At 46.0% G+C, this 16,222-nt stretch overlaps 1 protein-coding gene across 1 annotated transcript in view; it reads left to right on the top strand.

Annotated features, from left to right (window-relative positions):
• LOC126534320 (probable 4-coumarate--CoA ligase 2) overlaps window positions 1-16,222 on the top strand; it is an 83,090-nt gene that overhangs the window by 51,691 nt on the left and 15,177 nt on the right. The window contains exons 5-8 of the mRNA XM_050181598.2: window positions 1,045-1,148; window positions 6,646-6,851; window positions 10,089-10,257; window positions 14,666-14,941. Coding sequence (XP_050037555.1) covers window positions 1,045-1,148; window positions 6,646-6,851; window positions 10,089-10,257; window positions 14,666-14,941 — 755 coding nt within the window. The remainder of the gene's footprint in view (window positions 1-1,044; window positions 1,149-6,645; window positions 6,852-10,088; window positions 10,258-14,665; window positions 14,942-16,222) is intronic.

Raw genomic sequence — 16,222 nt, 5'->3', positions numbered from 1 at the left:
TCTGGGAATTGCATCTGATAGTACGTGTAAAGCGAACAAAATTGGCATGTTACACATGAATCTAAAAAAAATATCTTGTAATATGGAAATACAGCTTTCGCGGAACCCTTGTACAGAAGGTAACAAATTCACGTAGACCATAAATTGACATATGGGAGTTGTCCGCTTTGAATGATCAAATCGATACCGTTTATAGAACCCTGATATCTGTTTTCGATGCCGAGCTATTGATTTATAAACCTTGTGCGTCTATTATTTTCAACCTTTCTAATTTTTGAAGATCGTTTTCACACAATGCAGGCCCTGAATCAAAATTCCGCTTGCAACAGTCACTATAATTTAACTTTATGTCTCAAATGCAACAAATTTGATTAGAATCGGTCCAGGGGTTACATGAGAAAAGCGTTTTTGCCTTTTACATGTATTTGAATAGGCCGCCTCGGAGTTGGGCCCGATCTAAAGCTTCCCCTTCACAAGTCATCGTACATCAATATATGGGGCGACCCGGAAGATAGCGCAGTAAAGAAAATGAATCCGATGCTCCTCCTTCACGCAATGAGTGAAGCGATCAAGTGCGGCGCCACCGCCCCTACCTCACCCCGAATTCGCTCATTCATCATCTTCAACTGGAGGTTCAACAGCATTCCAAATTTGAGTTGAATTTTCATTCGTTTCAAGCAAGATTCGTGTAACATAACTGCCTATACGTGGCATTATTAGCGCTCACTCATGGGTTTATGAATAATTGACCACACGCTCTCCTTAGGCGTTTAAAAATGGAGCAACGGCTCTTTATTGGAACAGCTGACAGGCATGCATGTTATAGTTCGTCAGCATCCGTATGCGCTCCGATAGACAAACATTTATTTGCGCATGTGACCGCTGTCCTTACGAAAGCACCATTAAGCTCATTGGTCAATGTATGCCAATCTTTCTTGGAGTGTTTGTATTTCTTGTGCTTGCAGGAACTTAGATCCCATTGCGATTAATTCGAATAACAACTCCTACTTATGGCTGTTGCGGATTTTTGTTTCTTTTCTTTAGGTGAGCTTCTCTTTCAAGTCGACCATGCAGACGCAACCCACATCTTGACGAGTCCCCAGCACGCAGCTAAGGTTACTGCAGTTAAGGAAAAAACGAAAGTTAAGGTATTGAATGACCAGCCACTTTATGGCGTTACAGCGCGTGTACCGATTACACTGTCATTATTATGATTCATTGCAATAATAGTGACTAAAAATAAATAAAAATATGAATAAATGACAAAAATAATAATAAAATAAATGAATTATATAAATTTTACAGTTTAATAAATATGATTGAAGTCGTTACAGAAAGGAAGGAAAGAGGTCGCACAAGGGAATGCTAAACGTGACAGTGGTAAAGCTCGTGAATTCGAGACCTATAAAATTTGTGCCTCGAATGGCGCACTGCTTCCAAATAGCACGGTTCTTGCATGGCGTGAGCGATAAATTTTACAAGTACTGCGTCCCAGGGACAAGAGACCAAAAACCATCTAATATATTCGATTCTACTCGCCAACCTGCAAACAAAAACACTGTTTCTTGCACGAGAAACCTTTTTCAAGAGTGAGTACCAAAATGTTCCGAAGGTGTTACGAAGAGCGAAAAGATGGAGGGATTTTCACGTGAGGAAAAACACCCCGCTATCACTTTTAATAAGTTACAGTTTTCGCATGGCTGTACGTCACCACTTACACAATTCTTCTGGGATTGATCGATTGATTAATTGATTGGTATGCAGGTTTTAATAGAGCATAGCTCAGACCTGGCCAAAGAGCTCCAAGCAGATTCCTCTCGGCGACTTTAGGATATCTTTGGTAGATAAACTAACTGTTGAAATAATTTAAAAGTTCGACATTTTGCACAAAGTAAAAGCCCATGTTTTTTTCTTTCGAATTATTGTAACGGCGCGTTTGGAAATCACCATTGACAGAAATTTTTCGCGTGAAATTAAAGCTTATCACAGGAGTATCCATAAAATGGCGGCCCACGACTTCAGAAAACACAAACGCAAAGTGTTTGATAAGATTAAACTTCCCTTTGTTTGTTCAATTCCCACGCTTGGCACATGTGCGTTTGCATAATATTTCTGCTTAGCACATCAACCTTTTCTACATCTGGTTTCTACTTAAATTAGAATAACGCAAGTCTCTGCGTGTAGTTTAGTAGCAGCGCACGCGCACATACATCCAACTACCAGAATTCAGATGTGCGACGGGTCACCACTAGCCATTACTCTGTGCCAAGGCCAACCTGCGATATTCTTGTGGAGCAGGACAAAGCTACTACTTGTTTTAACCTTCCCTCGCACTGTCCCACTGCCGATCAAATACCCTTGAATGTATACCGTCACAGCTGATATTCGAAAGGATATATTTCTACCTGTAACTTTTTATCATGAACAGATGATGTCATAACTAAAAAATTAACTTACCCACAAGCAACGCATGGGCCATGAGCGGCGTCGGATTGCGAGACTCTGGATGAATTTCGACCACTTCAGGTCCTTTACGTGCACCCGAAAGCACGACGCCGGAGCGTTTTTGTTGTTGTTGTTTTTGTTTCGTCCTCATCGGAAGGCGGCCGCCCTGGCCCGCAAAGGAATCCTCGACCGCGTACAATCGGCTCAATGTGAGTTGCAGGACGGGCGTACATCCATCAGTTCTTTCAACATAGAAGTTACAAATGCTAATTTTCCTCTGTCCAGGGTGCTACCAGTAATCCGAATGTTGTTCAGCAATTTTTCTGTGCAGGCGCTGCTATGCTCCTCTATACGAGCACAGTGTGGAAGCATATCACAGCGCCTGCACGTAAATAAAAAAAAATAAAAAATACGCGATTCCCACGCACTGTGGGAATCGATGTAAGCGAAGCTTTCTGTGCTGTTTGCTTTGATTGACGATAATTGGCGATGTTGCTGACCGCAAATATTAAATTTCATGAATGTGCAGAACACGAGACTGGTGAATTGGTGTTAAACGTTGCATTGCCCATTGCTGTTTGTCTGCGTAAAACACAGAACACATAGGGGGAAGTGTTTGCTTGAGGCGTTGTTGCGCGACGTACTTCATAACCTCTGACAGGGTTGAGCATATCAATTGCTTCACACAGCGCATCACCCTTTAATTGAATTATGGTGCTGCACGTGCGAAAATCACAATCACGTTGTAACGCGTGCCGTAGTAGCGGACTGTGAAATAATTTTGACAGTGTGGTGTTCTTCAACGTGTCCGTAAATATAAGTGTAAGAGTACTTTGTATTTTACACCCGCCCAAATGGGGCTGCCCCGACCGGGATCAAATCCGCCAACTCGAGCAATGCAATAGCCGCAAATCTACAGCGGTGGTCACAGAAGTGTTGGTTGGACGTGTGACCGCTTCAGTAGTGTCGCCTAGAGTCTACGATGCGCTTTGTTGCGGCTCTACTCCTGCGCGCCCGGCCTAAGTTGTCCACTTGACAAATATGCATGGTGTTTATTTTTCAGAAATAGCAGAAATGTATCGTACCTTAGCTCGAACTTAAATTTATCGCGTTTGGGCGCCGCCGGCGTCGTGTCTATAGTAGTAACGTTTCCTTGCGTTCCCACGCCAATTTCTCTCAATGACGCCCCCCCCCCCCCCCGCCCTCTCATATTGAAACTGCGAGTGAAAACTAGAAAGCCTGTTATTCAGTTCTTTCGTGACTGCGTCAGTTTGCCCATTCTCTGCTTCGACTCCAGCATCCTTTCTACCATTCTATCTAGCTTCCATCTGGACTTGCGCGTTAGTCGTAAAGTAAGCGCTTCAATTTCTGCAATGCTTTCGCGTAGTGTCACGGAATTGTTACAACTTTACTACGACTGACGGCGCTGAGCGAGCTCCCGAGGGCTCTGTGCGCATTGGACGCGGTGCAACGGTCCAAACGAGTTTTTCGCCGCGCCTTTCCCCTCTATCTCGCTCCTGTCATGCATACACACGCTCTGAACCACCCTCCGACGCGGTGTGGAAAACAGCAGCTATAGCAGCAGCAGCAGCAGTTGGAAACTCGAAGGAGGAAGCAAATAAAGCTTCGCTTTGAAATGGGCTCCTATCCACGCGGCTAAGGTGGTTGGCCAGCAAAGCTGCGGTACCACCTGATCCGATAGACCACTGTGACGTGGCCTGAAATAGGGTCTGCCGAGCCCAGCCGTTGTGCATATTAACTCTGCTGTTGCTTTCGTTATTCATCGTAGTCGCGTTGCGCTTCAGGCATCCTAACAGTGCGTGGCTTGCTTTCGGCAGGAACTGCTGCGTTCTAACTAGCCTGACCACGACTCCATGGTGCATAGGGACATTGATGTTCCCACCGCCGCTCATAGTATTCACGCCGCTCTTCGGTAGTCGTAATTACGCGTGGCCTTTCCATAGGGCTATCAGGACACAAATGAAATGAGTTGAAGGTTCTTTATTTACATGCGAGAGTGCCGTTACGTCCCTGCCTGCTTTGTGTGCTACCAATTGCCGCTTACCGGAAAGAAGAAATCAACCAATCACAGCAGGAGGCAGGCGCCGCTTGCGCCGCTGGGTTTCTTGCAGCACCGCCAGCTGGCGCTTCTCTCAGCGAATCCGCAGCAGCGGCGGTGCCTGCCATGTGGAAAAAAGAAAACAAAAGGACCAAGAAGCTCGTTTAACGCGTAGCGTTAGCTGCAAGCATTTCGCGGTGAAGATTATGGTCACACAAGCTGTCGTATGTCGCGAAGCGGCAACTGTTAGCAAGCCAGTTAGCAAGCCACTCACAGCATAGGAACCCGGGAGTGATGTAACTACTTTTTCTAATGTAAAAAAAAACGCCTAAAAATTGATTTGGTTTGCGTTCTGATGACTCCATGGAAATCGCACGCATAGTAACGACTCCCGAAGTCAGCGCGAAGATGATGAGCGTTGACTGGAACAGCATCGTCAAACGTAAATAAACATTCGGTAAAATTATCTTTACAGGTTATATAGAGAGAAGTCACGGCCAAGACGCCAGAATAACCGCAACCACGAACGATCTCTTTCCACCGTCCTCTTCGTGGTCCTGCTGAGCGCCTTCTTCAGAATGCGGGAATGGAATGTAACAATGTGCGCACCAGCGTCGTGCTCATGCTATGTAGGAAGTAGCGCTGCTTGCCCAAGCAAGCCACTCACAGTTAGAATGCCTGAAGAGCAGCGCGAATACTTTTTGGGCTTGTAGCGCAGCTCAGTAAGAGCAAAAAGGAAGGTGGAAGGGGTAATTGAAGGGAACGGAGAACAGAGTGAGCGGCGAGCGCTCACTCTGTTCTCCGTTCCCTTTCATTACCCCTTCCACCTTCCGTTTTGCTCTTCCTGAGCTGCGCTGCACGCCTAAAATGTCATGACATACCAACTCGCCCAAAGTGCCACGCTTTTAAATGCGAATGCGATGGCCGTCCAAAGGAACAGCAACGCCAATGTGCTCAGCGGCGTTGCGCTGTGGCTCAGCAGGACCCAGTTCAAGCCTACGTCACATTGGCCTATCGGTTCACGTGATACCACAGCATCGCTGGCCAACCAACTTCATTGAAGCCAATTATTTTCTTTCTTTCTCCCGCGCAGCCGCCGCTGCTGCGGATGTGCGCGGAACCGAGCGCCTTCTAGCGGTGCTGCAAGGAACCCACCGGCGCATGTGACGCGTGCTATCCCGCAGTGATAGGTTGAGTTTTTGCCTACGGACACAACAAATGCATTCAGTGATAGAGGTATACAGCTTCGCTCTAAAAACGGGTTCTTGTTTCGGCAACTCGTATAAAGCGCGACGAACTCAATTATAGGGTTTTGCGTGCCAAAACCAAGGTCTCATTGTGAGGCACGCCATAGTGAAGGACTCCGGATTAATTTTTACCACCTGTGGTTCATTAACTTGCACGTGAAATTGCATTTTTGCCCCCATCGAAATGTGGCCCCGCTGCGGGCATTTGATCTCGCGACCTAGGGGTTAGCAACGCAAGACCAAAGCCACTCACTGCTTCCGCATTCCAACGGTGGCGAAAAACAAGAACGCCCGTGCAGCGTGTCTAGGCAGCGCGTGAAAGAGTCCCGGGTAGTCTAAATCAAACCGGAGTCCCTCAATACGGCGTGCCTCATAATCATACAATAGTTTTGGTATGTAAAAGCCCATAATAAATTTTTTTCCTTTGTCAACTATGAACAAAAGACGCGCAAGCTGCCTGCCTGAACAAGTAGTGTGCGCAGCATAACTCGTCATATCAGCAGCGAAAATCATCACCATCGCCTAAGTTCGCTACAGGTTCCGGTAATGAGCAGGCATTTATATCAAAATAAATTAGTAAGTACTCTGATATAAGAGCTGTCATGGCTCTTGGGGCGTAGTCAATACCCCTAGTGGTTTACCAGAGATTACATTCTATATGATTCATTTGATTCAACGGGCACTTTGCAACTAGGGAATCATGAACACACAAGGACATTTTTCTATAGCAGAATATGAATTTATTACAATGTATTCATCAAGTACGCTTATTGAGCGCTGTATTTTCTCCTGCTTCTGTAGACCTATGTGCACCATTATTTACAGGGCCTGTGCGTCACATGTTTCCGGATGTGTTCCTGATCCTTTACAGAGTTAGTACGTTACATTTTGCAGTGTTTGTTTGTAATCGGCGAGCCTGTACCGGGCTTTGTGCCCGTGTCTGATTTCAACGAATTGAACGAAGACGACTTCAACGAAGTGCCCATTGGGGACCCTAAGCAGACCACTCTCGCTGTGTTCTACTCGTCCGGCACGACGGGCGACGCCAAAGGAATGGAGATATCTCACTACAATCTTGTGGCCAACCTATATATGACCAAGTAAGGACCCTCCATACATTGCGCTTAAGCAAGCAATTAGCCGTGCATTAAGCAATTCGTAAGCATATGTAACACACCGATGCATGGTCACCGCTATCTGTACATTCTGAAAGCTGCAACTACGGTGTACTAACAATCCAGTTTAGTATTATGGTACCTCAAGAGGAAGAGCTGGGCGCTTCTCGGAAAATACGTTAGAACGATGAAATCGTTATTTCACGGCGACCACATGATCAAATCTTGATGCGGTTTGTGGCATTCTGAACAATGAGTTAAACAGTAGTATGTGCCATAAGTGGACTTTCAATTCGCACCATGTCTTTTTAGAAATGTTTCTGAACATTACTAAATATTGAACAACTCCCGCATCAAGCTTACAACTCTGTAACTCTACAGCGATAAAGATGTCGCAATTATCTAAACTGCAACTGGTAATGCATTTAAAGCGTGTAAATAAGATGTATATGCTATTGAATATAGCACAAATTTTTAGTAGGACTTTCGCAAAAGCGTCGTAAACACTTGAACAATTTCACATACGCTGTCAACTTAAATATTACGCTTGTCAAATTGATGTTTTCTAAAACTGATGCATCATGCACCACCCCGAAATATACGACTAATTTTAGCAGCGTGCGAACAGTGATTTTTGAGACAGTATCGAATACCAATTCAATAGCGCCAGAAGGTAATAGAATAGAAAATCTAATAGTTTTCAAATAATGAGCAGCCGTTGTCACGATTACTATAAAGCCACGCTTACATCTCGGTAATTTAAAAGTTAGCAAGTTTCTATCGTGGTATAGTATATTATGACTCGTTATTTATTAAAAGCACAAATGGAGCATTAAGAGCAAACAAGTAGTTTCTGCACATGCACAGGGCTCATCACAGAGTGCGAGTGATCGCTGTACAGTTTTTATTGTATGGCTACTCAAGCGACGTCGTCTGCTCCACTACGCGAACTCTCGTGTTTTATGTATACATGTGGGCTAGGTTTGAAAATTGCTGTACTTTTTCACCAATTTTATGTTTACTTCAGCGCAGTTGAGGTTTTGATGCATTCGAAAAGTTTTCACAAATACTATCACTTACGAATAGTGACTATTCCATTCGCAGGCCGAATCGAATAGGGCGTTGTTCAATTCTTTAAAGGGCCCCTCACCAGGACTGGACATTTTGAGCTGACAAGCGCCCAGCGCACGTTGCACAATAACAACCGTGTCTGCAAAGTATTACATCGCTACGCGCCACGGAGAGATCTGAAATTTCAAACCGAACGCCGTTTTCCTTCTCCTCGCGGCCGCCGCGCTCCAAGCCGGGGGATGACGTACTCGCGTTCCTGCGCCTACGGACTCGCGCCCGCAGTGTGACGTCACTCGTGGTGACAGGTGACTTCGAGAATTATTCAAGGCACCATCCGTCATTTGTGTAATCTGTTGCTTGAATTGACGATTTGAAATTTAGAGAAATAATAAAACACATAAGCGGAATGTGTGCGTGTGTTTTTGCTTTACTTAGCACCAAAGCAAAAGAAATGTACTTCCACTTCGTCTGCTTGTTCCCACGGTCGTGCGGTCACGTGCGTAGGTACCGAAACTATGCCATTTGTTACCGTGCTCCAGCGCGTGATCATGCTCTGCGGTCAGCTTGTTCTGCCTCAGTATTCGTGAAGCACTGAATTGTACCACTAGTCATGTTTCCTTACGCACAGCGCGCAAAATCGTGCGCTGCGCGAACGAGATGACAGCTCGCGCGCGACGCCATCAGCGGAAATGCGTAGCACCGGAAAAAAAAAGTGAAGGCCGGGCCCGTGACATATGTGTCACGCGATCCTCGAGGTCAAGCATGAAGGAATTTCGCTTGCGAAGGCTAGACGGGGCGAGTGAAGACGGAGTCTCGCTAAGCAGTGGAGCCCGCCTCTGAAATCATGGGTTGGCGACACTGAAATATTTCTGTCTCGGCTATCAATGAGCCGACTTGAAATTTTTTTTTTTTTTGCGGCAGAGCGCTCCCTAGAAGACACGTAACAACTTCCAGCGTATAACGAAAATTTGCTGTGGGGCTTAGTGAGGGGCCCTTTATTCGAAAATTCCGAATCTTCGCACACGCCTATTAATGTGTGAGTAGGACTCTTGCAAAACGTGCGTAAACGCTTTTTCATTTTCACGCAAACTGTCGATTCATATATCAAACATTTCAGCTTTAGGTGGTCTAAAAGATGAGTTCGCTGAAGTCGCAATACCTTCTTTTTTTTTTCTCCAGATGCCAGGATTTGTAAATTTATATTCTGACTTTGTTTTAACCCACCGTTCGGCGATTTCTTCGATAACCGAAGTAATATATCAAAATTATCTTTTGTGGAGTTACTAGAGTTTAGCTTCTCGGAGAAATAGAAGAAGCTTTACGGAAATTACTCCAGTGTTTGTCGCAAAATTATTTCCGCATCGTCCGTTTATTTGAATAGAGCAAGCGGAGTTGGCCCCGTGCTTAAGCTTCCTTTTAGGCATATTAAGCATGGTGGCTCATCTTCACCTCTTTCTGCACATTCTGAAAATTCTGCAATTGTGTCCTGTGACCATTCCCCTTTAGCGTAAAGTTTAGACGTAGGCATTAAGATGCATCCGCTATTCGCTGGTTCCTGTCACCGTCCAAGACGCTAAAACGGAAACGAGTGCTTCTGTACCCAAAGTACTGCCACGAAACAAAATTTCTTCAGTGTAACCCATGCGCCAAGCGACTGCACGCCTCCAACGTCTGTGTGGTCTACAAAAGCTTAAGTCGTTTAAGATATTTCGCAGTAACAGAAAGAAACTTCCGTATGCGCATTCTACTCTTTGTAGTCCAGACAAAAAAGGCGAGTAACTTTGTATATCACGTTCACCGACAATGGGCGACGCCTAGCAGTAATAAGAGTGGCACGCACGGTAACGAATACAAACGAAGTGCCTCTCCTGTTCTTTCAAATTTTTTGCGTGCCAGCACAACTCTTTTGTGTGCAGCTACTGTTTCAATTTATTCATTCCATGTGCATTGGCGGTGCCTCTGTTATGTAAAACGCCATGTTCTGTCACTTATGTTTGTTCTAATCACCCAGCTTTCAGTAGCCACTGTTGAAGACGAGCGTAGAGCAATACACACTTTTAAAGCGAATTACTGCCATGGACTCACTCAAGCCACAATTGTCAGTAAGGTCTGTGAGGGATTATCAGCCTACTCTTCTGACTGCACTTTCAGGGTCCTCGTCAGCTACGAACCCGGAGATGTCCTCCTCGCCTGGTATCCCATAACGTATGCATCCGGTTTCATGTTCACACCAGTGGCAGCCTGCGCCGGAGCCACATGCGTCATAGTACACCCGGGATTGACGTTTGACCAATTCGTCTATTACGTCACAAAATACAATGTAAGTTTTGTGAACTATCTTGTGCTGAAACTCAATGCCCTCATTACCACAAGCACGCGTTACAAAAAAAAATATTTATCTGTGAAAAGCTTAATGTGCGGGTTGAAGCAATGTGTTCTGGCTAGATACTCAGGGTTGGGTGAAAGGGAAATGTATGAAAATGAGGAAAGCACAATGATGGCGATCACAAGAGACGAGTGCAAAACAAGCACGTACAAAAAAAACTGAGAGCACTCATTTAATTTGCACTTTTTGGCACAAAAGCCACGACGGGCTTCAGAATTGGACAAGCAGTGCATTTCGGTCGCGGACCAAAAGAAGGCATTCAATATTTCGCCTCTTGTCAATGCATGTCAGAGATGCAGTTCTTGACTATCCTTAACGCTAGTAGAGCGGGAACATACAAAGCGCGTGTTCAGTAGTTTCTATCACAACGCATCATTCAAAGCCCGGGCTGTCCGCAAGACCATCTAACATGTGAATAGTGTCAAGTGAATGCTACGCCAAGTGTCAGCCTATGCAGGAGGCATGCGTGGCTCCTTTGAATGTTGGGTAGTATGCGCAATCGAAGCTGAGAATGAAGGATGTAGAGGCAGAGATGACGCTTTTCAGATTGCCTCTAGTAACTAATTACAGCCATGAGCACGCTGTATTATATAGTGTGAGCATCGTGTTACAAAAACGAGCTCGAAGTATTAGAAGGATTGCGGACAGCTAAGTTTGCCTCGGGGACGCGAGCTACTTTTAATAAATTCTGCACTGCATGGGCGCCCGTTTATATGCTAAATGGTGACCATTTCACAAAACATCGACTTCGTGGTAAAGTAAACATTAGGTCTTCATCTAAGCGCAGTCTATAAAATTTAATGCTGATTTATTGTCACAAAGACTGCCCACATCTGAAGTGGCTCCTGTCAGATGAGCGGCTCCGTGGATGGAACAATCTCCACCTAGGTCCCATTGAGGTGTGCTCACGTTTGACAGAGCAGACAAGGCTGGCATGTCAAAAGTAGCAGCAGATATACGTAGAAAATTGGTCTAACAGCGTAGGCATGTGCTATAGTGACATAAGCTACAAAGATGTGTCACGGCACTAGTCGCTTCAGGCCACGGGGTGATAATAAATTTTCTTGTGAATTCCAGGAAATAAAGAAGCACCAGTCGTTTTGAGATTAACCATGCTGAAGTGTTTAAACTGACGTTCAAAAAACTTTTAAGGATATATTAAGGCAATGTCTATACGCGTTCCAAGGGACGGTTGCAATGTCAGAAGTTAGTGTTAGAACCATCTAACTTTCAACAAGAATGCTCAAGTTTCATACGTGTCCCTCATTCCACGGGCGTGACCACAAAGGTTGCTCACTGTGAATGTTTTGCACTAGCAGATTAGACCTATGACTATAGGCAAAATGAGTGACAATATGGCCAGAATTAGCAAACGCTTTTATGTTGGAATTGTTCTTTAGAGAAAATTCCCGGCAGTGCTGAGGTTGGGCGTATTAGAGAGATTTAGTTCCACGTCCGCAAGCACCCGCGTACGCAGCGCACGAAAGCGTGTGCCTGTAGCGAAGCGGGTGCCCATGAACCAGCAATAGTTTGCCGGACGTAAAAATTGAAAAGTGGATTGCTCACTATGGCAAGAGCGGGAGCTGGTCGCGTGCTGCTCAACACCTCCATACGCCGATTTTAGAAACTAGACAGTTGTAGCAGGGCGTCCGCCATCACCCACGTGCGCAGATCGCAAGGTGATGCGTACGTAGCGAAGCACGCGCGCACTAAACGGCGATAGTTCGCCGGACGCAAAAGTTGGGAAGCGGATTGCTGACTTGCACGCGCAGCAGCCGGTAATGTGCTGCTCAGTGCCGCCATATGCCAGGTTCTGAAATTTTGCAGGTAATATCAGCCGCCACGTAGTCGAACCACACGCCGGAGTCATATCTTTGGCCGGAGCAATATAGAAAAAATTCCCGAGAGAACGTCCCGCAAACGAATGACACGCGAGAACGTCACGCGAACGCCGCACATCCCGCAGCGGACGCTACGCAGCTTTTGAAAAGCTGCGGGCGCAGGCAACAGAGCGTGCGTACTACTCCATATTGCTCATGTGCACTGTCGCCTCCGCTGGTTTCCTGCTTAGGCAGAGCCGTTGCGCACACCCAGCTAAAACTGCCTGTTGTCACGCTGTTATGACGGGGGAAGAAGCAGGCAGTGGCACAACGTTAATCACAACAAATTCTTTATCGCGTGAACCTGTGTCCACAAATAGAAGTTACACTCAGGTAGAACCATAGTCGAGAGCACATGCGTCGTTCGTCGAAATCTTATCTCCAGGTCAAGCCCGTCCGCTAGGTGTACATGACTCGTCGAAGATTCCAGCGTAATCGCTGGGGCTCGCTTGTCTTCCAGGATGTAGAACACTAATCGCGTCGGGCATACATTGACGTTACATAGAATTCTGCGACAGCACCGACAGCAGAGAGGATCGGCGACAACTGAGAAAACGCTCGTTGTGCTGAGTGATCACGTTACACGCTGGGTGGATATTTGGGCTAGTTTCGGCATCTGGCAAATAGCGTAGCCATGTTTCTGGTGGTCAAAGAAAAATTAATAACATTTTACATGTGTGCTCTATCTTTGGACCCGGCGATTAATTAAAGTAAATTTGCAAAATTATTTCAGCAGCAAAAAAAAAAAAAGCGGTATTACATGTGAAAACCACTGTCTTATTATTAGTCATGCCATAGTGCGGCACTCCAACTTGATTTTGACCAGCGGAGGTTCTTTAACGTGCACCCGATGCACGGTACATGGGCGTTTTTGCATTTCGACCACGTCGAAATAGGGCCGCCGCGGCCAGGATTTGATCCCACAACCTCGCACTTAAAAGCGCAACGCCAGAGCCACTCGCAAACCTGGGTAACACCCCAAAGAAATAATAAAGCCCCAAAGATCGTTAGCAATCGTGGATCGTTTTGAGATGCGCCACGGGGAAGACTTCAGGTCGTGCGTGGAGCCGCTGTGATTGCGCAATGCCATGTGGTAGGACCTCATAATACAGTGCGCCATTACGTCGAAGCGTTTTGTATGGTTCGAAAGTCGACGCCGGCTTATTAGAGTCCCTACCTAAACACGGTCGCCGGGCTGGACTATACGTAACGTTGTCGAAGGTTACAGAGTCGGATGTTTGTCTTTCGCTGGTTTTCCATGAGCAGGCAGGCGACCTGTCGGGCTTCTTTGACTCGCTGGAGATAGGGAGTGACATCGTAGTTGTCTTCGTCGCGTACGTGCCAGCACACCGTCAAGAGTCCTCGTCGGGTTCCTTCGGTAAACCGGCTTTAACGGCGTGATCCGTGTTGTTTCTTGCACTACCTTGATTTAAGCGAAGTTTACGTAGAGAAGGACTGCATCCCAGGTATTGTGTTCGACGCAGACCTACATGGATGAAATGTCGGCGCTCGTTTCGTTTCGGCGTTCCGTGGGGCCATCCATTTGGGGGGTGGTACGCGGTTGTCCTCGGGGAATTTTTCTGGTTTTACTCTAGGCTATCTTGAATAAGCTAAGACGTACGATCATATCACCTGTCGGCGATGAGGAACTGGGTGCCACCGTTTCGTTGCATGATGCTCTCGACGAAGAAATTATCTACTTCGGCCGCACCACCCCTGGACAGGGCTTTCGTTTCGGCGTAGCTGATAAGACAGTTGATGCCACGGCGATCCACTTATTTCCATATGTGGACTTCGGAAAGGAATCGAACAGATAGGAACCTGACTGAGCAACCGGAGAATCTTAGAGAGAGACTAATCGTCACGGCATGCGTAGAAAAAGCAGTTCTGTGTCATTCGTGGAAATCGTCAATTTCCCCTGCTTAAATTATTAGGCGACTGATTTAGCATTTATTTCTGGCCATGTAAATGTAGCGTAAAAAATAAATCGGGTGGCTTTTGCTCAACCTTGTCGCTATCTTAAATCAGCCGTTCATTTATGCAACGACCTTATTGAACGATGCTAAATCGGTTAGAATACAACTGGATGCGTCAGATTTTTCACTGAGTGCAAATTTGTTATTACTTCCTGCTGCTTTCTTATGAGGCATACATTTTAAACCTTTGATAGAAATTTAAAAATTATGGGGTTTAACGTGCCAAAACCACTTTCTGATTATGAGGCACGCCGTAGTGGAGGACTCCGGAAATTTCGACCACCTGGGGATCTTTAACGTGCACCTAAATCTAAGTACACGGGTGTTTTCGCATTTCGCCTCCATCGAAATGCAGCCGCCATGGCCGGGATTCGATCCCGCGACCTCGTGCTCAGCAGCCCAACACCATAGCCACTGAGCAACCACGGCGGGTTTTGATAGAAATTGTGAACGCAACAACGTTGCTACCCATTGACTCTTTGCCAGGTTACTACACTAGCGACAGTTCCGACGCGGTTGTACTATTACCTGGCGGACATGGTGCGGACAGGGACGAAGCTGCCCTCCGTAAAGAAAATCAACGTGGGTGGCACCGTTTTGACCCAAGCATTTGCCAACAAGATATTGGAAGTCTTCGATGGCGTCCGCTGCCTTCGGAACCATTATGGTATGTCTGAATCCTGCGGTGTCCTGTGCTCACCTCCTAATGGCGAAATATCTTCGGGGAACGTCGGCTTTCCGGCACCAATGGTCGAGCTCAAGGTAAGAACCACGCCGCAGTTGTCTTAATAATTTCAGTTTATTGCTGCAGTAGAGGCGTTTATGCCCACGTTTCGTTTCTACTCAAGTGCAAAAAAAAGCTATTTTCCGAAATTAGAAGTGTCGATATATGTCGAAAAATAATTCTGGGATTTGAAGGGCCAAACCCACGATGTCATTGTGAGGTACGCCGTAGTGGGCGACTCCGAATTACCTTAAACTATTTTGAGTTCTTTAATGTGCACCAAATGTGCGGTAGACGGGCGTTTTAGCATTTCGCCCCCATCGAAATGCGGCCGGCGCGGCCGGGATTTGAACACGCGCCTTGGGCATTAGCATCGCAAGACTAGCACTATGTGGTTCCCTCAGCTATTCATCGGAGGTAAAGTATCCGCAGATGTGTTAAGGCCGGTGTTCACGCACCCCTTATTTATTGGAAGCGTGTAAAATCAGCAAAGAGAAGGAGTTGCAAAGCAGCGATTGTTTGGTAAAAGCAACACCACGCCCGCTGGCAAGAGAAGTAGGAAAAAAACGGAAGTGGAAGTCGAATACACAGCACAACGCGTCACGCCATCCACAGAGTACGAGGAATAGAGAAAAGTATTGTAGCTGGAAAAATTTCTAGCTCAGCTTTGCGGGCGTCGTATCGCCTTGAAGCTCAAACTTCTCAAACCAAGAAGTCAGTGAGCAAGGTGGGCGAAAGACCAAGCTGCTCAAACTGCTTCAGCACAACGCAGCAGTAAGCGTTGAAAGTTGCGCAATGGAAACGAAACTAGCTCAGTGTTTCACCGCAATTTAAGCCTGGCACAAAGAGCACGGCGCATACCCATGCTATCCTTTGTATGCAATGCCCCACAACAACTTAGTATATAGGGCATTACGTGGCAGTTTATAGCACACCTAGATATTGGTGAAGAATGGAATCACTTGGAGACCCTACTAACTTGGTGTGAAGGTCGTAGGTATTGTCAGGTATCGTTAGTGAAATCAAGGTTCCTTGCTCGAGTCGCAACAACATCTGGTGCCTACCTTGTTTTATGATGCACCATTGTGTCATAGTGGCTACCGAAAAATTATAGTTCCTTTCTTGTGATTGCATAGACATAATAAATACTTGAAATAATGGAGAAGTATGAGCAACGAACAACTGACTGAACGCAACGCACTTGTTCGATGGCGTACAGTAATTAGGCAAAAAGTGTTCTGTCCGCTGATTTTCATTGAAAAGAGCACTTACGCACGCATTCGTTGCTTTGCATACATAATGATCAAGAGTGTCATGGT

The sequence above is a fragment of the Dermacentor andersoni genome, chromosome 7, assembly GCF_023375885.2.
Source record: "Dermacentor andersoni chromosome 7, qqDerAnde1_hic_scaffold, whole genome shotgun sequence".
NCBI lineage: Eukaryota > Metazoa > Arthropoda > Arachnida > Ixodida > Ixodidae > Dermacentor > Dermacentor andersoni.
The sequence above is the reverse complement of the archived record's forward strand: the minus strand, read 5'-3'. Positions and strand labels throughout refer to the sequence as shown.